Here is a 26,544-nt window from a genome sequence, read left to right as displayed (position 1 = left end):
TATAATGCGATCAATGCGAAATTCAATTAAGTTGTTCGAAGGCCACTAACCTGTCGCGTGTTGTCTTTTATTTCGCGCCAAGTAGGGATTGCGTTGATCTTCGGACTTTCTAAAGTAGGGCAACACTTCCTCGTAGCTCCAGCCGGGGTTTCCAAGCGCGTGCCACAGGTCAAAGTCACGCTTGTTGCCTCGAATGTAGAGCATGGTGTTGAGCACTGACGAGCCGCCCAAGACTTTTCCACGCGTCCAACAGCATCGATTGTCCTTCATCGCTTGACAGGCAGTTTTTTGCGGCTGGGTTCTGCAAAATGGAACGAAAAATAAGAGGTTGTTGATTTGATTTTGCAGCGATTATGTCACGGTTCGGTGGCGGTTTCGCTATCGAAATGATTTCTAAAGTTTAAAATTCAACAAGGCATACGTTGGATAGCTAAAATATTTTTTAATTGCATCGAATACACTTTGACGTTTTGGGAGAGAGACATATTAATTTCACAACCGAAACAACGCATTTCCTTAGGCGATGGAAGCTTAAAGTCCAGATAACGAGCGGTGCCCGCTAACTAGACTGCAGCCTTACATTTGACATAAAATTAATGCAGTTGGTAGCAGGGATGAGAAAAGTACTGGAGCAAACATTTACCGCCTCTACATTTACATATTTCTACACGACCATCAAAATCCAAAGCAAACCATGACGGTTCAAAACAAAAAATGTCACGGCTCTTCAAAAAATGTAATCTTCTTCTTCCTAACGTTTTTCAACCCCGAATGCGAAATGACTCGAGCACAGTGGTGACACGATTTTTGCGGTTTTCGGGGTTTTGCATTTTTGCTCGATAAAGGCAGTATGAAATTGAACTTGTTTATATGTATCGTAACGGAATGATTGTGGTCTTTCTGTTAGAGCTAATAGATTTCAATTAGTTGAAAACACAAGCGAAATATTAGCGATTGAATGATTTAACACTTTTTTCAATCATTCAGCTTGGAATGGCTGCCCGAAAATGGTCATAGTGGAGAGACAAAAACAGTCAAGCAGTGTGTGAACCGTTGGCAGCGCAACGTCTGATGGTATTGATGCTGCTGCTGCTTTGTGTTTTGGTGGAATGGCAGAATCGATGAACTGTGGTGAATTGTGGTCACAGTTCCCAAGACTGGTTGGTAGATCTCATTGAGTCAAAACTGTTGTGCATATTTTATTGTTTTTTTTTCTGTAAAATAGTCGTCCACAGTGAAGTGTTAAAGTTCAATTAGTAGTTTTAAACATACTCTAATAATCTCTCCCCTAAATTTAATAAAAAAGTATAGTAAGTCATTACATGTTACATACATTTACAAATTTAAATAGTCAGCCATTTTATTGTGATTCTTGTTGGACTGCCCACACAATTATTGTGTTGCTTTAGGGACTGTCCATTAATTACGTAAGGGGTTATGGGGGGAGTGGGGGGTTGAGATTTCTTACGCGTCATACAATTTTGGATTTTCATACTAAAAATCTTATCATGGGGGGAGGGGATCGCAGCAAGCCGTGCGCGCGGGCGGCTGTGTTTTGAATTTTCTGTCACGTTTACTTCGGTTCCACGTTTCGGACGGTGAAAAATAGATTCGGCTGATGGCGCTATGCCACCTTCAAAATGTTTAGTGCTCTCGTTATTCCCAAATCCGCCGATATTAGCAGGTGCAACGTAATCCGAGTAGTAGTGCTTTGTACAATACTAAACAGCTGCAATAAAGCTGGCTGATGGTACAGTGATTTAAGTGTTATTTTTTATTTGTGAAGATTTTAAAGATGGCTTGTGGCGTGCTAGATTTTTGCATGGTTCCGTTAGTGTTACGCCACCCAGATAGTTTTTTTTTTCGTTTGGAATAAGTGTGACTTTGACAAAATAAGATAAAAAAGCATACGGTTGTGAGATTTTCATCATTTTTAATTTTATGCTTTCTGATAGTAAATGTTGAAAACCCATGTTAAGTATGAAAGCCGCCTTCGATGATGATTATTGTGTTACGAAAAAATAATTCAAACCAAATTCAGATTAGAAACCATTCAAAGGATGTCGATTCAAATTCGCAACAGATTAATATTGAAGTATTTGACGAAAACGTATATTTATTCGGCGTTCCGATAAATGGACGGATTTGGTGAGTTTGTTCCGATTTAACCGCTATTATTAATTTTGGGCTATTTCTGTAGCATGGGGTTGGGTCATTTTATCTTCTCGTTTCAGAGAGCGAATAATGGCGCTCAAACCAAAGCTTCTTAGCTAGGGCACAAGGTGGTAATACCTGTGTCTCATCCCTGGAAGACGAACACGCATGGAGTGACTTTAACTTTCTTAGCAACGTCACTCCCAACGATGATGAAAACATTACATTCACACTTACACTCAATTACAAAAAGTATACTAAACTACACATACACTAAATTTCAATCCGGTCGCATCACTCGCTTATAGTGAATCCTAGACCATTACCCTTCACACCATCCAACTCCTTGACATCTATGAGGGCGTCGGTGAGTCGCTGGCCTCTCTTCAAGTAGGTGTCATATCATCATTTTCCTTTCCTACCCTCGTAACGGAGAAGATGGGCGTGGCCGGCAATGGAAATTATCATGTCTTTGCATCTCTGACTTCCGATTGGATAACTATTTGATCCAAAATAGTTTTCCATGAGCAACTGGAATAAGTGTTGTAAAGTTTATAACATGACAGTTTTCAGTATGCAATCTACGAAATACTCCGTTACCACGCAACGCAACGCAACGCAACGCAAAAATCTTATCACGGGGGGAGGGGGGGGGTTGAAAATTCCCGAAATTTGTCTTACGTAATTAACGCACCGTCCCTTACTTCGAATTCGAATATTGCTTCGAATCCCACCGGTCGAGGATCTTTTCGGGTTGGAAATTTTCTCGACTTCCCAGGGTACAGTATCTGTATACCTGCCACACGATATACGCATGCAAAAATGGTCATTGGCACAGTAAGCTCTCAGTTAATAACTGTGGAAGTGTTCATAAGAACACTGAGCTGAGAAGCAGGCTCTGTCCCAGTGGGGACGTAATGCCAGAAAGAAGAAGAAGAAGAATACGAACATTTAAGATAATTTTTAGTTTAAAAGATTATAAAGTCTTCTAAAACTTATTTAAAAGTAACGGGAATAGGCTGCGGCTCGCCATTTTTAGAACTCAAAATCGATGTTCCATCACTCGATAAAAACTCACGGAACACAGAACAAAAAAATGATTATTAAAATTATGCATCCAATTATGTTCCATGACTCGAAAGTCCTTTCAAATATCGACTCATAAAGTTTTGACAATAATATATCAATATTGAAATGGCAATTAGGACGACCGTTGTTTCAAAATAGATGTATAATTCCGATTTAAAATTAAATCGCTTGCATTTCTTAAGACTACAACTGATTTTTTTTAATTCTGATAAAATTGATAAGTGCTTCCTGATGGCCGATGGCGGCCTGGTTTCAGCGAGATTTGCTCAACTCAACAAGGGCTCCACAGCTTGTAGGTTGAAGCGCCCATGTAGCAAATAGGGTGTCGTGGGTTCAATCCCCACCGGAGCACATGGTTTCTTTTCGCAGTTTCCATTTCAATTTGTATATTTGACCAAGCATGGGAAAATTCACTCACTCACCCGAACGCTACCGATAAAATATCGGCAAAGTATGGACCGATGCACGAGTTCACTAATTTGACTTTTGAGCGGTGCCGAATTCACTGGTTTCCATGGTCACCATAACACGGCACCGCTAAAAAGTCAAATAGTGAACCCGTGTATAGGTCCATCTGCTGCCACCGAATGTTCAATGACTGCCGAACGCTACTAGGGTGAGCGCAATCCCGACGAATCGCAAACGATTGAGATGAACCGAAAATTAAAAGATTCACGGAGCGGAGTGAGCACCAATCCGCTCTTAAGGTGAAACAGTTTGAAATCAACTTCTAAAATTGCACTAACACTTCAAAGGCACAAATCTCGCGAAGAAAGCATCCAACAACAGTGGCTTTGTGCACTAGCAAAAAGCTTAAAATAAGAAGATCAGGAACGTTTGCCTACTATTTCTCGAGTTTTGTGCCTTTTTTAAACGCGAGTAGGGTCACAAGTCGGCCATTGTGACGGCCATCTTTGGATTCCGAGATGTTTCACCTTAAATGGGAGCCACGAAAGAACGCGTTCGCCATTCAATCACCGAATGCTTTCTGCGAAATGTATGGGTTTCGCGTTTACTGAATCATTTCGCCGGGTATAGTTAATGAGAGCTCACGGAGTCGGTAGTGAATCATTCTGTTGCCGTTTTTGTCTAACTAGTCGTTCGGTGAACAAGTAGAAAGCGCATTGGAAATGGAAACACTCAGCTTGGTTGGAGAAACGGCACCTCGCTTTTGACTGCGTGTGGAAGTGGGTGAGAGGAACGCAATAATCGAGCGAATATTTCCAATGCTTGCATTTGACACGTGTTTCGTCGTGTAGGGTTTCGTTCTACTTCGTCGTAAGAGCTACTATTCGTCGTATCAAACTCAAAATGTTCCACTACGGCGGGTATTCCAACTTACCTGCAACATAGATTCATTTTCCGAATGTAATTTTGTGAAAGCTTTTATGATTCGTCCACCTGTACACCAAAAATGCAATGAAACTACTGTATTTCGATAATTAACTTCAATTCAATTATCCATTTTTCACTTTTTCACCGAAATCGCATGGACGAACACGATTTGAGAGAAATGCTTAGCGATCGACATCAGTCACACCACTTTCGAACACAAGTTTCTTCCCGCCCCCGTGGGTGACTTACATCGCCGGGCACTTATTTTCACTATGGAAAACCTTCGTACTTCTTCACTGAAGGATTTCATTCCAATCACACGCCGTAAAACTTCAATTAATTACCAAACTTTACGAAATATCCTCAACCGCCGCGTATAATTGAGAATGTAAACAAAGTTCAATCCGTCGTACTGAGAAAAAAAAGCTTGTGCGCATCAATGTGTGTGCGATGCTCGACGTAAAAATACGGTTCCTTTGATTGTGTTGTTTTCGCTGTACTGTGAGCAAATGCCAGAATTGTACGGTCAAAAGGAATTGTGTTCATATGTTTGAGTTGAATTTTGATGACGAACAATGAATTTTAAAGGAAATTAGTACATTCCATCATGCTGAAGGAATGGAGGGAGATGCCCGTAGATCTATATATTCTAGTAAAACATTTTATTATAGCGTTGATATATTGTGTTTTAACCACTCAATACATCACAGTGAGCCGTAAGTTGTGGGACGAATCTGGAAACTGATTGTGACGGAGTTGAAAACGATACGACGGATTGAGAATACGATAAGATGCAATTTCTTTGCATTATTTCCAAAAACAGATCAAGATTTATCAAAATGTTATTGTACAATGCTAAAGCCGTTTTGAGAAAGAATTGTTTGGCATCGGTTTGTATCAGCATCATTCACTGCAATACTGGGAAAATTGCAGCTCTCACTGATCAATGCTTAATACGATGGATACTAGCACATCACCCTACATGTAAACTTCAAAATATCAAAAACCTTATAACAGCATGGAAAACGTGTCAAACCAATATAATAAACGTGTTAAACAACTAGTCAATTGTACCCAGGGGCTGAATTCTGAGAAAATTCAGAGTAAATCTTATGATCCGCTACACAACATGAGAGACTTTTCAATACCGTCGATGGGGGTGACAATGGGTCTAGGGAGTGAGATTGGGTCAAAACGGAAAAATATGTTTTATGAAATATTTCAGCTAATAACGCTGATATTACTAAAATTAATAATTCATATGTTAGGGAACATATTATTACACATAATTCATAACAATATACATTTTTAGAAATAGTAGTTTTTGTTTACTACATCAATAAACTTGCATGTTGAAACTAGATAAAATTTACAACATTAAATTTCTCCTGTACAAAGAATCACGCATGTACTCTAGCCTCTATCGTTGTATAAGTAGAATGTTAAAAGTCTTTTCATTACACATCACAGGTATTTTCTGGAATCTGTTTGATTTTCCCACAAAAAAAATCATTTTTTTCGGTACGATGTCTAAAACATTGAAAATGGGGGTGAGATCGGGTCAAGCAAGAACGATAGTAAATGAAATTCCAAGTCCACGTTTTTGACATTCTACGGTGCCGGTTGTTCTCTTTTTTTCATTAAGATGTGTTTATTCTTTCTATATACAGCATCTCTGAAACATCAAACAAGTCTACTTGAGTATTCCGTGCATTGAATAATAATATAACGCATTTTGACAACTTCTCAAACCAGCAACTGTGTTTCGTGCGCAGCAACATCATAAATTTTTATCAAAAGGGTGTTTTTTTTTCTAAATTTGATTAATTATCAGTGTTTTCATATAATAGAAACATCTCACGGAAGTACAAATCAGTTGGATCGCTGAAATACTGGTATTATGACGTCAACTTCTGCCTGAAATTTATTGATCGTGGAATGTCGCACCGAAATTTAACTATTTGCGAAGGTTTAAAATAATCACTGTTTCAGTACACCTTTGGGGAAACTGAATGGGCTTTATAGCAATGGGGATGAGACTTTGAAGACAATTTGAGGGAAAAACCAAGAAAATTTATGTAAACTTGACGATAAATGTTGGGTTTACATATTTTTTCTCATAGCTCTTCAATTTTCTGTATAATCTTTCTTTTAAGTGGGTTTATCATACTTGTGAAACATCTTAGATATCTTTTTGTCTTGTTTGCATCGTTTTTTATCAATATTTTCAGTTGTGAATGGTTTTGAAATCATATTCTCAAAAACAAGTTATTTTAATTACAGTGACCCAATGTCACCCCCTCTATGGGGTGAGATTGGGTCATTTTTCATTCACTTGTGGTGCCGCTGTGAATAAATATTTGTCTTTAATTTTTTGAATAGTTGTTAATGTATCATCAAAGTACATACACACCAAATTTGAAGTGTATTGGAGTTGAATTGTGGTAGTTATTCAACAAATAAATCGCACATATCCTTTTTTGACCCATTGTCACCCCCAGTAGTCAGTACTCGCTTGGTAAACAATGTTAGTTACTCCTCTGAAAATGTTGAGTAAGTTCATGCAAACTAACATTTCAAAAAAAAAACAAAATAGCTTAAAATCATTATTAAACATTTAAAAACTAAAGAATATTGAATGTCTATAATGTGATTTCGCTCCTAGATTACGGTAACAAACTTTATGTAGAACTTAAGTTTGTCAAATAGTTGAGGCTATTTTAAACGTTTATACAAAGTTTTCAACGATGTTTGATTAAATGTCTGAAGAAATTATTTCTGTGAGAATACTTAAAATTTTGGAAAGAAAATATAGAAAGAATCTTTTAACTACTAAGGACAATCCACTAGCGTTAGGCAAATATGACCAGAATATCGATGTTACTGGATCAATATAAATTCAATATGTTGAATCGATTCGAATGTCAAACTCATATGAAAATTTACAAAAACTAGCTTTCAAAATAAGCCCAAATGAAATTGCAAATGATTGTTAAATTTCTCCGATTGAATAACGTTTGAAATTAAAAATTATATTCTAAACACTTCAATGCTGATTCAAAACTATTTCAACTCATTAAACAATTCTTATCAATAACATCATTTTGAATCGAAACAAAAAAAAAACGAATGAAGAAAATCGTTTTGCTCGATTTTAAGTGCTCCTAACATCGATTCAAAAATCAATTAATCGGAACGGAAAAATCGTTTTTCGGAACATCGATTCAAAGTCGCCCACCAATTTATAAAAAAAATCGTCGCACCGAGAGTTTCCATATTTTTAAAATTTCTTCTGACGGCTCTCAGTTCTTTTGAATCGTTTACCGAGCAATAGCAAATAAGTTTTCTTGATTGAAAATCCTGATGGGTCAAGTCATTTTGAGAGCATTGTCAACACTAAATTTTGTATGGGAGGAAATCCCAATTACCTCCGTGGTAATTGAAGATAGAACCGAAAGCATTGCATATAGTTTAATCATAATTGTAAACAGTAACAATTACGTGATTCTGGGCAAAGTCAGCGAAAGATTAGTGAAAATTTGTGTCAGATCCGAAACCTGGTGTAAAATATACCGTTTATTGACGAAAGTATTTACAGCTGACATTACAGATGAAAGTATTGTTTGAACTTATTAAATCTGCCAGAAAAACTTCCACTGTTCATGCAGAAACCATTTCGTCGAGAATACTCAGGCTAAAAACCTTCGAGTAGTAAACTATGGTGACGCAAATGCAAAAAAAAAAATGGGTATGCAAATTTTCCAGTTTCTTTGCCAACCACAACTGTTTACTTGTTTTGAGCCCACTAAATCTATTGCCGTTTTCAAAAAGGTCAGAGTTCGGTATATCGGTACCGTACGTTGTTAACGACGGAGAGTTTTGGGCGCAGTTTGACCATCACAAGATAGTAGTCAGAGTCGATGTTAGCGCCACGATAGGTCCTGACGTCGCTAATGTCACAGAAGTGCCGACCATCAATCAGAACGTGTCGATTTGCGATTCTGTCTGCTGTGGTGATCTCCAGGTGTATCGGTATGGAAGGCTATGCGGGAAGTAGGTGCTACGAATGGCCATATTCTTGGAGGCGGCAAAATCAATAGTCGTAGGCCTTTTTCGTTCGTCAGCCGGTGGGCGCTGAACTTTCCAATCGTCGGTCTGAATTCCTCCTTCTGGCCAACCTGAGCGTTTAGATCTCCTATGATGATTTTGACGTCGTGGCTTGGGCAAGCTGCGCGTAAAAAGCGTCTTTATCATCATCAGTGCTTCCGGAGTGAGGGCTGTGCACGTTTATTATGCTGAAGTTGAAGAACCGGCCTTTGATCATCAACTTGCACATTCTCTCATTGATCGGCCACCACCCGATCACGCGGTTCTGCATATCACCCATCACTATAAAAGCTTTTTCCAGCTCATGTGTATTGCCGCAGCTCTGGTAGATGGTATGGTTACCTCTAAACGTTTGCACCATTGATCCCTTCCAACACACTTCCTGCAACGCTACGATGCCGAATCCACGGTCCTTCAGCACGTCGGCGAGTATGCGTGTGCTCCCGATGAAGTTGAGAGATTTACAGTTCCACGTACCGAGCTTCCAATCGCTAGTCCCTTTACGTCGCTGTGGTCTTCGCCGATTGTCCCGGTTCGTATTCTCTCGTTGATTATTCGTTGCTTGATATTTTTACGGCTGGCTTGCAGGGCCTGACACCAACCCCCTAGATTTCCGGAGGACCATTCCCCCTAAATGTTCGGAGGACCATAGTGCGCAGTTTAGCTTAGAGTCCTTCTCTGGCACTCGGATGATGATCAGCCGCCCCTGACATGGGGAACAGACGCTGTTGTGAGCCGCTCCTAACATGGAGTACAGACGCTCAAGGTTTGCAGAAGCAAAAGCAAAAGCAAACCCCCCCCCTTCCCTGTCAGCAAACGACCAAAGTTCCCACCGGGGGTTGGTTACCCGATCTTCCCTAAGGTTACTCGTACCTCGGCCAGTACCGCGAGGAGGTAGGGATAGGAGTTGCTGGGAAAAAGGCTAAGGACCGCACAAAGGGGTCTATTTTGTTCCTTCAGGTACGCGAGGTACCAATGGTACGCCATGCCCAGCCATTTACCAACCAGGTTTCTCTGATAGTCTGTATGCTTTAAGTAAGCTGAAAGTGGATTGTGGCTGCTCAATCGAAGATGAAGGATCAATTGGTGAGCTCGTTTCATGCTTTTATTTCCAATCTGTGAAATATGTATGACTGTACATTTTATCGTTACAACTGTGGGACGTAAATATGCTCAACAAACTATGAATTATTCGTCACTCTTATTCATAAATTATTTATGTTCTGCATATTTCTTTTCTTTCATAACAGGTGTGGCGAACTTGCCAAGAGCGGAAAGCCACCTAAATAAATATGAATAATAATGAATTCTTGCATAACACCCCTTTCCTTTTACCTTTTTTTAATTAAAAAAAAAAACTTTGAATGGTTCGACACTATAAGTGTGGACTTGCAAAACGTTCACTTTATTCAACAAATTTTGATTGGTTCGTCACTTTAAGTATCGACATTACTTTCTTCGACTAGGAAATTTTTCATATCATTTGAAAACATAACATTTATAATCATGTTTATATCTCACAAATAACTGTTTATCATGGTCTAATTCCTTATTAAAGTGAATCCTGTGATCCAACGATACTTCCGATTAAGATGTAGATGTAAACACGGTCTTCAAATAGCAAAGGTTACCCACTAACATTTCTTCCCCCATTCCCACCTGACTGCAAGGACGTGGCGTTGTTAGAATTCTGGACTGAAGCAGATTATGGCCAATCTCAGCCAAAATTCCCTGTTAACGTTTTTATCACACTTTAACAAAAAATAAAAAAAACTAACCCATGAGATGCAAATGCTCCATAAACATTGACCATGCCAAAATATTTTATTGTGACCATGAAAAACATGTTCTCCAAGACCTCTTCCATCCTCTGATACCAAACAAACTAATATTTGGAACAATTAAGTGTGATTTCCGAAGGTGTAAAGTTTATCTCCAGAGTATACGACGACCAATCGCTTTTTCTGACTTTTAGAGAAGAAAACCTACGAACTTGTTTGTTTTAGTACATTATTCAGGTTATAAAAACAATTAACAAAAATTGTCGCGAAGGTACACTATGATATACTACAGAAATCATATATTACATTCAATAACGAAAACAATATAAATAGTGTATGCTAGATTAACGTTCAAACAATTTTCGCATTTTTTTATGATTGCTACTGGACTTTACTAAACAAAGGCGAAATTTCGAGAATAAAATGATATGTTAAAATTCCAAGTGGAAAAAAATCATATGGTCGGTGTTCAGACAGACTGGACTAGATGATATTTTGGCCTTGCAAAGATAAGTCAAGGACTCTGTCAATTCTAATTTTTCCGATGATATTTTGATACAGATGTTTTATCAAACAGATAAATTGCAGTATTGCAGCAAATAATGCCAATATTTTGTTCTTCCGAATGCTTGGGGTACGTTTTCCTGATATCATTAAAAAATCACTTGGTTCAGTCTGTCTGAACACCGATCATATGACTGCAAAATTATGAGGCTTAGTTTTTACGCCCCTTTTTTTCTAGAAAAAGTGAGATTCAAATTAGCGCCGGAGATTCTCGTAAGAGGTCTATTAACTTGTATCCTAAGTATCCTCGAAAGTATTATCAAAGTACGTTGATAAAAAAAGACTAGCAATATTTTCAATGTTTTTTTTTTGTTTCAAATTTTTGCTTACCGAACTTTTTAAAAAAATCAAGGTTATGGAAATATCAAATTAATGTTATAGGATATTACTCATTAAAGCCAAATTGATGATACTATTTTAAACCCAAACTGCTGCTTACGGAAAAACAATCCCAAAAATTGAAATATTCGTCCGACATTATCACCTCTAATTATATATCAATTTATAACATGTTCGTCTGAGATGTTTTCAATACGCGTATGTATAAAATTTGTCTCAGAAAGTATGCGAAATTTATTGAATGAAAGTTGAAAAGATGATAATTATTCACTGACTGGTTTTGAACACATGAGATGAAGTTAATTTTATGGCGTTCAGACACGGCTTGAACTCCCATTATCATTCTTATAACAATCCAAAAACACATTCATTTCCCCTTTTAAACGACTTGTCTTGTAAATGATACATTTCAGATAAAATAAAGCTCGAAGATCAGAAACCGTATACATTGTATGTTTGTTTTCTAGGCATTAACACATAAAAATTAAGCTTTAAATTAGAATTGATTCCAAAGCGTTTTGGCCCCGGAGGCGAAAAGTTTGGAAAACACTGTGCCTACAGTGACACAACGACGAAATCGCGGCGATTTTTTGTCGCCGTCACTGAAAAAATGCGTTGATTTGGAGGAGTCAAAATCCCGATTCGCATGCAGTGGGATACGCGCACGTTGAGAGATTTCATCTAAGCTGAAATATGTAAATGGATACATTCGGATCGGACCGTCCCCAATACTCGTTGAATATGTTGATGCATATATTTCATTGAAATTAACAACCCATGTGTGTATCCACCATATTTGCTTTTCTTTTAATACTACAATACCTACGTGTGAGATGTATGATACAAGTAGTTTATTCATGTTTGCTTCAATATAATTAGTTCAATGCTACTGTTAAGATACAAAGCGCCAATAGTGTAAAACTCTAAGCAAATAAAGGGCAAACACATGAATACGAAATTCGGTCTGAAACATGCGCAAGCTGTATCAGGTTGGCTCATACAATTGTAAACATGCGTGCGGTTGCTTATTAACTCGTTTTCATCTGTACTTCACCGAAACGAAATGCCGGCAGTGGTCACTCAAGTATCGGTATACCTGTCATATGCAATTATGTTTCTAAATGATTCGATATTTTCATGTTTCATTCAATCCGTTATGTGACTTGAAACGTTAGTTAGTATGAATTAGGCCAAACGAAAGTCAAAGTCATTTTTTGTAAGGTACCGTGGGGTAAGTGGATACAGAAAAATCAATCATTAACTTCATTGTTATGTACAGCTAACGTGAATAATGTAATTCAAACTTTTTTCTGTGGATAACAAATGAGGGACTATTATACTTCAAATCGCCGTTTATTTTTATTTTTCTGATTGTTATGTATTGAGTATGCGAGACTTAAAAATTCGCGCCAAATGATCCACTTGTGCCACCATGGTGGGGTAAGTGGATCACCATTTAAAAAAATCTGTTCTCGAAACAAATGTGGTGTGATTATGTATAATAAAAATGATATTACTCTCGTTCTTGTTATTAGTGCTAGTAATGTTACATTATAATACTTTTAAATTAAAAAAAGTTCCTTTATTAAATCAAAATATAATAAAAAGTATGTATATATTAGTTCATACTAAATCTAACAAAAAAAAACATTGACTCTAGAAATATTTGGAGAAAATTCATCCATTTATACGCATAAGTTATACAGAAGTATTGTTGGATTATTCCTAACGATATTTTCGAAAAACACTCTTAGTTTAAAAATATTAGTTACTTTTACTTTGGAATAACAAACTGAAAAACTTCTATTTTATTTATGAACATATGTGTATCATCTGTCTAGAACAATTTCTATGGTCAAATAAGGTACGATACTAAGCGTTCAATTGGAAGATTAGTATATTTTGCTCTTTTACAACTCAACTTAGATAAAACACGAAAAATTTCGTGTATATTTTGAAATTATTATTCTTTTAATTTTTTTCATATGCCAGAAAGGTTTAAAAAACTTTTAGGTGGATTAATTCAAATTTTCTATGGTCAATTTGACAAATTCAAGCTGGGAATGGAAGAAAATAAAGGAAAACAACATTTGCGGATATTAAAGCTTAATAAAATTCTCGTAAGCAGTCTGCTAATAATTGATAATAATTCTTGATCCACTTACCCCACCCCATTAAAAAGTAGGGGTAAGTGTACCATATCCAATATATTTGTATTTATTTATAAAAATCACATATTTTTCATTGTGATTCATTCAATTAGAACTGAAGTGCTCACCATGTGTCGAAAAAAATAATAGAATTCGATTTAAGACAGAGATACAATGGATTTTTGATTGATGGAAAACAATTTTGAAATTAATTACTTTTTGCAGCTAACAAGTTTGCTTGTGTTAGTGTACGTGTAGTACCAGTTTTGCAATAGTATCAGTGCGGGCATAAGAATATAACCTAAACGAAGCAATGGTGCGAAAACATTCAACATATTCAAGCATTTACAGGGTGTTCGTAAATTATCCGAACAACAAAATATGGGAAAGATGATCTCACATTTAAAACGATAAAAAATCAATGACCGTGTACCTTTTTTAATACATCCATATGCTGACACAAAATAGAATTTCAAATAATTTAGAAATAATTGCTTCTTTCTGAGATAGGCAAATTTTAATTTTTCGGAGACGTTATTCTTGAGGGCCGCTAGTCATTTTAGAGATGTTTTCTCCCTAAAATCTGGAATAGATTATTCCAGATTTTCTATTACTGTTTGAAGTAATCTACAGTCCCTTGGCTTCAAGTTAGGCTGGAATTAGAAAATGAATCAGTTCAAATCCTGTGAGTTCTGTGGACTTTTATCTTCCGTCAAAAAGCTTGAAAAACGGCTCTCTCTAAGACCTTTCAACACTTTTGTCTTGATTTTACAAATATTTGAATTCGGAAATGTGTGAAACTTACTGCTAAAGAACATAATAGGTCAATGTATTATACCATGCAAGAATACTGAAATTATTCCGCTTAATTGCATTGAGACATGCCTTTAAAGTTTGTACGGATAATTTGCGGACACCCTGTATGTTTTATATTGACAAATGATCCACTTACCCCACTGATACACTTCCCCCACTGTACCTTATATATTTCTTTTCATCATGACTCAGCAACCAATCAGACCTTGAGTCGAGACAAAATTTTGCATGCAATCACCTGGCCAAATTTAAAAAAAAAATAATACATCAGCACCATGGAATCCTGCTGGTCTCGTTCATAACCCACTGTCCGTCAAACGTTCATCACACAAAATCATTAGCCATTCACCAAACAAAGCTTTGTGGACTGTGTCAACATCAGAGGACAACTAATTTCTCGTAACTATCGCGGGCTTCGTGCATCCCACTCAAGATTGACCGTGTTCGATTGGCGAAATAAACTTGTCAAGAGTTCACCACCGTACACCTCAATTCGAGACATGCATTGAGACTCAGGCATGCATCACTTTGCTCGGTGACTTGGGTTTATCTACCTACATCAATCATAAGAGTAAAGGAGAAGGCCTATAAATGAGACACATGCTGATTGCGAGACAGTTTTTAAACGCCACCCTGATTTATACTGCACACACTTTCTGACGTTTGCTTCACACTCGAACTTTTTGATTTGATTCCAGCACAGAAACATTTTCTTTGCGATGCCCGAGAAATAAAGCTGATTGGAATCCGAATCTAATCGGCATGTATCCCATAATGACTGAAAATTTAATTCTTAATTATTCTTTTTGAGTTCAGAAACTTCAAATTCTGCATCTTCTCGATTTCAGTTCGATTTCTAGTTAGGTATATGAAACACTAGTTTATTTTTTTATATAGAGTAAAGTGGAGCAAAAGTTCGAGTAGGGCAAGTATTTATTTTTAAGATTTAAGATTTCTAGCTCAATTCAAAACAAATGTTATAAATGTCATGGTGGGTCGAATGCTATTCCATGTAAGGGACTTTCTCTCCAAATATTATTGAAACCGATTGATGGCTAATCGATTGAGATAAGTTATGGCTATTTGTTGTTTTTAGACGAGAAAACTTAGGGGGCCTTCCTTAGCCGAGTGGTTAGAATCCGCGGCTACAAAGCAAAGCCATGCTGATGGTGTCTGCGTTCGAATCCCGGTCGGTTCTGGATCTTTTCGTAATGGAAATTTCATTCACTTCCCTGGGCATACCCTATGTCGTACCAGCCAAACGATTATCTCGCGGAAAAAGTTACAAGATGCCTTAAACCTACATATTACTCAGCAAAAATTTTTGAATATTAGGCAGCACGCAATTTGGACATTGACGGAAAATTGTGGCAGGCATTTGAAAATTACAAGCGTTAGCCAACAGCTGAAGCAAATATGACCATCTGTGACCCAATCAGGGCCCTTTCAACTATGTTTCAGTTATATCCGCTAGAAATTTATATGAATCTTCCACAAAACAAACCCATCCACGCTCAACAATCACGCGACGAAGAGAACGCTCCGCATTGTTGACTGTTCTTTCAATCACTTCTCGATGAAACCGCCAACCATCGCAACGATTCTGTGATACACTCATTTGACGCAGAACCTGTTCAACTTTCATCAGCCAATTCCTAAGATGTTCAGACAGTCGAGAGAGGGCGTGCAGCTTTCGTTCCTGAGTTCGCGAGTTCTAATCTCGCCTAGATCTTTTTTACATATTCTAGTTGAGTAGCTATTTATAGCTCATTTTCAAACCAGCAGCAATGTAATTTTAAGATCGCACATAATTATCTATCATATATGATGGAGTCCTTTTGTTACATTCGACTCGCTATAATTTCACAGGTTTTGTTCGTACTGTGTTCCTTTAATTTTTGCAGTTAACGGTTCATAGTTTGGGAGGGTCGCGTAGCCTCGAGGTTACGCTTTCGCTTTGTAAGCGGAAGGTCATGGGTTCGATTCCCATTCCCCCCACACAAAAAACTCCGTCCAGCCACCAGAAGACCCCGCACTAAGGACTGTGTGTATTGAGGAACACATCCATCCTTCGTCAGTATCGGATGGTGACTGAGACATACTTGACCCTCTTTGTAGGCTGTTGCCTTACACGACACATAAACATGGCAAAATGAATCACCGCACACCAATGGACTTCGATATGGATATGGATAATGGCAGCACTCTCTTCTACCTGCTCGGTATGAGAGAAATAGCAATTAGAACTAGGATATAAATAGATTCTGTATATTAGGCATTTCACGGCGAAATTCTCTCTCTTTCGCTCTTCAACGAATCTTTAAAACAATGGTGCCAGTACCTGTCAACTTTGACAGGAACTGGCACCGTTGTTTTCAGAGTTCCCGGAGGAGGAAAAGAGAGCGATTTTATAGTGACGTCACCGTGCAATGGGCCTAACAAATAAATATAAGGAAAAAAAAATAAAAACAGTTTCATAGAAAATTATACGTTTTTCAGCATTTTGTGCAACAGAGAAGAACGCCTATTTTAAATATAACTTTTTCGTGTAACTCTTTTTCTTGCTACTGACGTTACGTCCTTAGTGTTCGTATGATTCCAGAGTTATTACCCAATTGACCATTTTTATATGTGTATATTGTGTGCCAGGTACGAAGATGAGTGTGACATAAGTTAGTAACCAAATGCTGTTTTTCCATTTAAAATGCCCAAGTTTGGGGTGCTGTATCTCAGCTTCTGGTCATCCAAATTGGCTGAAATTTGGATGACGAACTACAAATAACTTGAAGTTTTACCTGCAAGGGAATTATTACATTGAAGTTATTTTACATAGAGTTTCAGAGGGTTGTTCAAAGACAAAAGTAAGTAACCAAGAGACTTTCCAAAAGTAAGTAACCGAGAGACTTTTCAATTTAATTCGAAAACGGTAAGTCGTGGAAAGTTGGTGTGTTCCACAAAGTTGTTCAATTTCAGAAGTCACACAAATTTGCAGAACACACCAACTTTCCACGACTTACCGTTTTCGAATTAAATTGAAAAGTCTCTCGGTTACTTACTTTTGTCTTTGAACAACCCTCTGAAACTCTATGTAACATGACTTCAATGTAATAATTCCCTTACAGGCAAAACTTCAAGTTATTTGTAGTTCGTCATCCAAATTTCAGCCAATTCGGACTACCAGAAGCTGAGATACAGCATCCCAAACTTGGGCATTTTGTATGGAAAAACAGCATTTGGTTACTAACTTATGTCACTGACTGTATATGCCCTGGAAAGCCAAGAATATAACGGTGGCTCGAATGCTTTCAAGCAAGAGACTTTCAAAAATAAAAAAATGTATTGAGATTTGGAAATGTTATGGCTATTTCGATGAATGTTCTCTATTATGACATGAGGTCCCTTTGTTTTTACCGCAGGAATGGTGTCTTTGGTTATAGGACAATTTCCAGAAAGTCGAACCCCAGAACGACATTCCCCAGAATGACGTTCACCAGAATTCCATTCCCCAGAAAGGGTCATTCCCCAGAAATCCATTCCCCAGAATAGTACATTCTCCAGAAAACCATGCCCCAGAAAAGGACATTCCCCAGAATCATTTTTATACACTTTTGAAAAGCGGAAAAATATTTCGTTTTATTTAGTTGTTTTTTTTTTTGTGCAAAACGTACCTATCATTTTTTTTTTTTTTGAATTGCCCAAAAGCTTTTAAATCCCGGACATCGACCTCAATTAATCTAAAATATAATTTCGTCAAAATGATTATTATGAATCTCGAGTGAATAAAATTAGAATTGACTCTTAAACATCGTTTAAAAGGCGAATGTTTACTTTCCTTGCCTCCCTGTTCAGTTAAAACTGATGCGATACTTCGAAAGTTGCCTGACAACCCTTCCTAAACTCTACGTTGGATAGTTCATGTCAGTTTTTCATTTTTGTCCAAAAATATTTTATTCACTCGTTTTACAAAATATTCGGCCTACAAATATCTCATGTAGAAATGCTCTGAGAACAACATTGATTTTTTGATCTCAACGCCTTTGTAAAACAAATTTAAATGATTATAGAAGACTTCTTTGACATTTTATGGGCATCCTTTGGGCCGTCCATATTCCACTTGGTCATCTATGGAGAAAAGGGGTTTGGCCAAAAATCACGGCCCATACACATTTTTAAACATTTGTATAGACAAAAGTTCACAAAGGGGAAAGAAGGTGGTCATGAAAATCCAAAATAAATGACCGCGCGGTTCATGGACAGATCCGACCAAAATCTTAGAGGAAAACGCTGTTGAACTGTTTGACATAAATTGTTCTCATATAGGTCATACTATGTTTTAAGAGCAATCTTGGCCTAATCTGTGGGAAAAAATAAAATATTCATTGTATTCATAGTTATTCTTCCTTCTTTCCAAATTGGCTGTTCTTTCACAAAAAAATGATGGCATTTGTTAGTTTGCTTTCATTGCATATTTTCTCTTCTTTTGAACATTGGCTGTTCTTCCTAGGTTTATTGTCTATTGTCCATTCTACGTTAAAAATTGAACTAGAATCCAAAGTTTCAAAACTGTCCGTGTCCTGGAACTATAAAACACGTTTGTATAGGGCCATCCATTAATAACGCAAGGGATTATGGGGGATGGGGGTTTGAGGTTTCTTACGCGCCTTGCAATTTATTTCAAATTGAAAAATGAAAAATGAACGTCACTTTTGAAACACCCCTAGGCAAATTTTAATTCTGGACGAGCTGTCGTTATGTGCATTGGAATGTCATTGAGTCTACAGATTTTTATCTTTTTTAGTCATTTATCATATGAATATCAAGATATGGGCAATAAAATCGTGTTATACTTAGAAACACGATCAAGCTACTAAAAGCCGTAGACTAGAGAATTTTTCTTGTCTTTGATAATTTTCTTTAACAGCAAAACTCAATAGCTACACAATATCGTAGCCTGTGTGTAGTAGACTGGCCAATTGGTATGACTACGAAATGTACTGTGAAAATTTGAGCGGAATTCAGGAGCAAAACGTGCTTGAAGCTTGTATGAAGAAAATCGTGCAAATATGTGAGGAAAACGGATCTCATTACATTTCCATCCAGCAACAAACCGGAAGTCCTTACATTGAAAACAAACACAAAAATGTTTACCTATGGATCTAAAAATTTCCTACGTCCTATTCTGGGGAATGGATTTCTGGGGAATGTCCCATTCTGAGGAATGGCGTTCTGGGGAATGTCGTTCTGGGGAATGGGTTTCTGGGAAATGTCGTACAATCGTGTCTTTCGGTTTACACGTGCGGATTTTTTCTTATTTCCATACAAAGTGGGCCGAAGGGTCTCAGATTTTCATGAAACTTTTTCCACAGGCAGGGCTCATCAATATATGAATAAAAAAAATTGAGAAAAATTCAGAATCGCTTATTTTCCCGGAAAACTCAGTTGGATTTTTTTTTTGTTTCCCTATTAAAAAAAAATTCCCTATAAAAAAAATATTAACTGGAAACAGTTTTCCACAAAATTTTCCACCGTTGAGAAAATTCGTACAGAAAAGCCGGAAAAACTATGTTCCAATTAGTGGAAAACTTTCAAAAATATATTTTTGAGATGGTAATTTCATAAGCTTTAAGCGCTGAAATTTTTGAAATGTACTTTTTTTTCGTTTTTGAGTTATGGCCAATTTTGTGGAAAATGACCATATAAACCTTTTCTTTGAAAACCCATATTTCAATCAAAGCATCGGAAAAACAAAGATTTTTTATCAAAGCAATTGCAAATTTTCAAAAACATTTGAAAAAAAATATGGGATTGGTTTTAATTAAGTATAAGTCGGAATGGATGATATTTTTCATGAAAAATTACACCGATAAGAACAACTGAAAAAAACTGTTTCTGCCTCAATTTTTCTATAAACTGAAAAGGAATTCTTTCTTTTCTATGGAACAAATAAGATTATTTTTTTTATTTATTCAATTATTCAGTATATAATTTACTGTTTCATCTTAATACTATCTATTTTTTCAACCGGGAAGATTGTCTTTGGTTGCTAACACCAGAAGATTTTCATTTCTTTGTATTATTAAGAACAAAGCATGCTGTATTTTCTTGGTTTTCATGTGCATCTGAGAATTCACTAGCAAAAATGCTTTGTTCGTCTTTTGGTATAAATGAGTGATATTTTTTTGTTTCAGGAATTGGAACAAGGTTAGGAAATCTTTCCTGAAGAAATTTTTCAGCCTCTGAATAGTCATTTTCAGTTGCATAGATAAATTCACAATCTTTTTTAAATTGGTCTTTCACCTTTTGCGACACAGCCCAGTCGAAAATTTGTTTGGCGTTATTAATTTCTGCTGACTTTCTAATACTAGCATCTCTAGCCATTCGTTAATGTCAAATTTCAAAAATTTTTGCGACCATGAAAACGATTTTAAAACTAAAGCAGAATGGCACTTTTTCCCAACCTCACATGGAAAAGGTCCTTGTGATGGTATCGGTGCCAACATTAAGCGAATGGCTAGAGATGCTAGTATTAGAAAGTCAGCATAAATTAATAACGCCAAACAATTTTTCGACTGGGCTGTGTCGCAAAAGGTGGACAACCAATTTAAAAAGATTGGGAATTTATCTATGCAACTGAAAATGACTATTCAGAGGCTGAAAAATTTCTTCAGGAAAGATTTCCTAACCTTGTTCCAATTCCTGGAACAAAAAAATATCACTCATTTATACCAAAAGACGAACAAAGCATTTTTGCTAGTGAATTCTCAGATGCACATGAAAACCAAGAAAATACAGCATGCTTTGTTCTTAATAATACAAAGAAATGAAACTCTTCTGGTGTTAGCAACCAAAGACAATCTTCCCGGTTGAAAAAATAGATAGTATTAAGATGAAACAGTAAATTATATACTGAATAATTGAACAAATAAAAAAAATAATCTTATTTGTTCCATAAAAAAGAAAGAATCCCTTTTCAGTGTAATGAAAAATTGAGGCAGAAACAGTTTTTTTTTTCAGTTTTTCTTAGCGGTGTGATTTTTCATGAAAAATATCATCCATTCCGACTTATACTTAATTAAAACCAATCCCATATATTTTTATCAGATGTTTTAGAAAATTTGATATTGCTTTGATAAAAAATCTTTGTTTTTCCTATGCTTTGATTGAAATATGGGTTTTCAAAGAAAAGGCTCATATGGTCATTTTCCACAAAATTGGCCATAACTCAAAAACGAAAAAAAAGTACATTTCAAAAATTTCAGCGATTAAAGCTTATGAAATTACCTTCTCAAAAATATATTTTTGAAAGTTTTCCACTAATTGGAACATAGTTTTTTTCCGGCTTTTCTGTATGAATTTTCTCAACGGTGGAAAATTTTGTGGAAAACTGTTTCCAGTTAATATTTTTTTTTATTCCTGAGAAAATTTGCTTTCATTTTCATAAAAAAAAACTTTGTATCTACGATGCTTCTTTCTTGAGTTATGATTTTTCAAAGAAAAGGCTCAAAATGGCACATTTGTACATATTTTACAAAATTGGCCACAACTCAAAAACGAAAAAAATACATTTCAAAAATATCAGCGATTAAAGCTTATGAAATTATCTTCTCAAAAATATTTTTTTGAAAATTTTCCACAAGTTGGAGCATAGTTTTTCCGGCTTTTCTTTACGAATTTTCTCAACGGTGGAAAATTTTGTGGAAAACTTTTTCCAGTTAATTTTTTTATGCCTGAGAAAATTTGCTTTCATTTTCATAAAAAACTTTGTTTCTATGATGCTTCGTTCTTGAGTTATGATTTTTCAAAGTAAGTAGTGTCAGGGGAAAACAAAAAATTTCCAACTGAGTTTTCCGTAAAAATAGGCGACCCTGAATTTTTCTCAATTTTTTTTATTCATATATTGATGAACTCTGCCTGTGGAAAAAGTTTCATGAAAATATGAGACCTTTCGGCCCAAACCCGTACGGAAATAACAAAAAATCCCCACGTTTTGCTGGGCAGTGCGCTTCGGAAGCCCTAACTAGCGGTTCCTTTGTTTTCCCTGTCGGAGTGTTTTTTCTCGGTTTCGCCTTTTGCTGGGCAACGCTGGTGACGAAATTGAAAGTGATTGGCAACTGCCCTATCCACGATGGGTTATCAATTGGTGAGCTCGTTTCATGCTTCTTCATCCAATAGTTTCAAACAGTTTTAATGTTACTCTTTTGCATTTATTGAAAGCATTGATAAGTTCGTCTCTACAAGTGTCAGGAATATGTCAACACTTGTAGTATTCATAATATGCGTAGCAAATTGAAATAAATATACCTACACTTTTATTTTTGTAATCATAAAAAAGTTTGAAAGACGAGGTTAGTGATTTAATGGCTACCGCATCAAAAGCAGAATGTCATGGGTTCAATCCCAGGCCCGTCCCTTTTCTCGTATTTTGTAGTTGTATCTTTCACTTGCATCTATCTTACACTCTGAATCTATATCAGTTGATCTATTCGTTCATATCATTTGCTAGGACCAGAGAAGGACAAAATAAAACCGTTTCCCTACGCTTCTATTTTTCCATCATTATAGCACGCCTTTCCTTATGCCTGATACATAGACAGGCTGCTAACCAAACAGCAAGCCTATCTGCTATAAAATTACCACCAATACACCTTCCCGCATGAACTAGTGTAGATACAGGGGTTTCATCAAAACTTACATCTTCCTCTCATTGGTCTGCATTCTGCGTGGCAGGCGCCAGAAGTTTTTTAGCACATACAATCTGAGGGTGTGTTTTAGTCCCAAGCAGTCATCTGGTTGGTTACTTGTATAAGTGAAGCTGATCTGGCGATACTGGCGTAGCAACCACGGGCGGCCAATCAAGCAGTTCAAGCTTAAGCTCATAAAAAAGTTTGAAAGGTCTGATACCAAGTGTGTCGATGTTGTTTTTTTTTGTTTTTATTTTAGTAGGTACGTACTGATAAAAGGCTTTCCATTAAAACTATATTGTGCATCTTCCCTACTGAAAGAAGCTTCTTCCTGTGAAAATCATGGAGAAGCAGAGGTATACTCGATTTCTAATAATAATGGATATCAACAAAATCATTTCTTCACCTAACGATCGTAACATGAAAACACAACACACATGTATGTTTTTGTAATTACAAAATCTTTGGATGATTCGTGACAATTGGTGTCGACATAGTTTATATGTTGTCTTAATATATGTCTATAGAATACTTTTAAAATTGAGGTGACAAAAATCGCATCACTTACCAAGGTGAATCTAGATTGTGTAGTTCATTCCCGTGGCAACTATGAAGATGCAGAGGTATACTCGGTCTTTAGTAACAATGGAGCCCCACTAACATTCCTTGCCTTCTACGATGACCGTAAGGAAGTGGCCGGCGCATGGAATGCTACTCCCACGCGCCGTATGTAGGTTTCTTGTGCAATTTGGGTTCTCCTAGTCAAACACGGAGTAGCAACTACGAATTGTACGGTCATCTATGCTCAAGCTAATTTTTATGGTATAACGTATTTCAAATGATATTTTCAACATTTTTTAAATAGTAAAATTTAAACATATTTACCTACGTGATACTTTTTCAACAGTCTTCAAAAAAAAAAAAAATATCACCCTAAAATGGGTTGTTATCTTTCATTCCACTATCAGCATAACCAAAATAGTCAAATTGAAAGCATTTGGATGCAGTTTTAAACTTTTCATGAACATATCCTGCTAGAGAGGTAAACTTACGTAAGAAAGTTATACATATAGCATCGAAGGTGCTGGGGCATTAGTACGTTAGGCCCAAAGGGTCGTTAGGCCGAACGAGTTATTATGCCGAACGAGTCATTAGGCCGAATGAGCTAAAAACGAAGGTAGATATCTTCCTTTGAAAAATCTTGCTACTCCAGCAATTACTATAGCTCTAAAAATAGCCAATGTACAAAAGCAGGAAAAATCTTTTATGATTGTGATTTTAGGTATAAATTCAAAAACCACTATTGCAGCGAAACTCGAAAGAATAGTCTTTAAGCGAAGGAAAACATTTCTGTTACCTGTTAAGTTCTGAAAGTGTCAGCCAAATGACCCATTATGACCTAACAAACTTCGGCCTAATGATCCAGCATCCTCGATGCTATCTGTTTCAGTTTCTTACGTAAGTTTACCTCTCTAGTGCATTCCATTGAGCTTGGGGAAATATCTAGTAAGGTAGAGTGGACCATATTATCTTTAAATTAATTTAACAACTACCGAAAAGCTAAACATTACATATAATTTGCAATGCATTATTTGCATTATATGTAATGTTTAGCTTTTCGGTAGTTGTTAAACTTCCACTCGGCTGGTTAGCCGTGAACCACGATTCATAATTTAAAAAAAAGTATATTATTTTTGTTAATCTTTTCAAACAAAAAAACAAAAACTGATTTTTCAGGACCAGCTATATCTGTTTGTTGAAAAAAAAAATCAAACTCGCGAACCACATAAGATAGAAATTCGGGATCTTGGGCAAAGTTGCTCCAAATGGGTTGTCTAAAACATTTTAGAACATTGTATAGGCCTAAATGCGTCAATAAAAAAGTTTATAGTGTGATCTTGTAAACCATGCGGGTCACCCTAATTTCAGATCACTCAAAAAATGCCTGAAATGAAAAAATGTCTGAAATATGGAGAAACTTAGATTAGATGCAATCATTTTTGTCTTCCTAGATATGGCTTTGGGACCAATGTGCATTGGGGTAAAAGTTCGAGCCATATATTATTTCGCGTGAAAAGTTAAAAATCACTTAAACGGTTAATATTATCTTCAAATTAATCAAAATCAAAATGTTCAACAAAATTGTAGTCAACAGATGGAAGGTCTACTGTGTGGTAGTTTCTTTTCAACTGTAATACTTTTCCTGAGAATGTCGATTGCCCCACCTTACTCTGTATATTTTAAAACAATATATAAAAAAGAGAGTATCAACCTTGAATCACCACATTGCACTTCACTTCAGTTAACTTTCCGTAGAAAATGATCATGCCAAAAATGGGTCAAATTGCTCACCTGCTTGTTCGCCTTAAGAACTCCATCAATCCATACAGGTCTTGGTCAAGCTTCCTTTCCCTTCTCTGGCAATCCATTTTGCGTAAGTATTCCGTTAACGCTATTACAGGCAATAGATCAGAAACTGTGATAATTACGCACCACAAGTGGCTGCTGGCGCTTGAATAGCAATTGTATCTGGGCAACGATGAAAGGCACACCAAAAATTACCCCATGCAACAATCGGCCAAGCATTACTTTCACTTCTTATACCATCTCTGACTGAGTATCAACTTCGGTAAGCTGAAACTAAACTCGATTTACAGTTAGCCGAAGTTGGCTCGATGCAAAAATTTTGACCCGTAACATATTCCTGATGCACACTTTTCACTACAGTTGAGGTGAAAGAAAATCGTGAGCCAATTTGGAGTTGATTCATCCAGTTTGGCGGTACTTACGAGCTTCTGGTTAAATTAGCTATAATTTGTTATAAACATAGAGTAGAGACTCGAAAAAAACATTTCCGCGAATTTGTGAATTTCTCACGCTGAACCAAATGACATAAGTAAGTTGTAAAAGTGATAATTATCCTACCGTCGACCAATATAGCATTTAGTGCTGAATCGTTTCTGCACGAATGAGAATGAAATGGCACTTGAAGTGTTTTTTTTGTTTATGACTATACGCTAATATTTTATGACAATCCGTGTTTGTACGCACAGAATGTCCTCCATTCATAGAAGCCGCAGCATTTAACGGTGGCCTTGATGTCGTAAAAGAAGTCATGTGCGGTCGTTCCCTAAATCATTCACAAAAAAAAAGTAAATCAACCGAATATTTAAGTGCGTGAACGGCCGATTCGAGTATGAGAAATGAATTACTCATTATTGTTGGGCCGCTTCTTCTTTTGTAATATTTGCCAACAAAATAATGAATCGCGTTCAGTTTTTTTAATGCAGAAGAAGTGTCGAAAAACAAAATTAACCTTCAGCGACACTTTATGCTGGATTGACTTGGTGACCGACCAAGCAGCTAAACAAGCGGCTATTACTACTGATTCGGTAGCATAGGTTTAATCCATTTGCCGACGACATGAGCACACCACAACTTATTGTTGCACAGTGGAAAAAAAAAATCGATCCGAATCGGCACTTAATTCACGAATCTATGTGAAGAGGTCGGAAGTTGAATGATAGA

The 26,544-nt window shown here is 36.6% G+C and overlaps 1 protein-coding gene across 1 annotated transcript in view; it reads right to left on the bottom strand.

Moving 5' to 3' along the window:
- The window catches only part of LOC5563975 (glucose dehydrogenase [FAD, quinone]), a 56,375-nt gene that overhangs the window by 1,755 nt on the left and 28,076 nt on the right, over positions 1-26,544 (bottom strand). Inside the window, exon 2 of the mRNA XM_001648250.2 lies at positions 51-301. Within this exon, the coding sequence (XP_001648300.1) occupies positions 51-301 (251 nt within the window). The remainder of the gene's footprint in view (positions 1-50; positions 302-26,544) is intronic.

This window comes from Aedes aegypti, chromosome 3 (assembly GCF_002204515.2).
Source record: "Aedes aegypti strain LVP_AGWG chromosome 3, AaegL5.0 Primary Assembly, whole genome shotgun sequence".
Taxonomy (NCBI): domain Eukaryota; kingdom Metazoa; phylum Arthropoda; class Insecta; order Diptera; family Culicidae; genus Aedes; species Aedes aegypti.
Note: the sequence above shows the minus strand (reverse complement) of the source record. Positions and strands in the feature narration are given on the sequence as shown.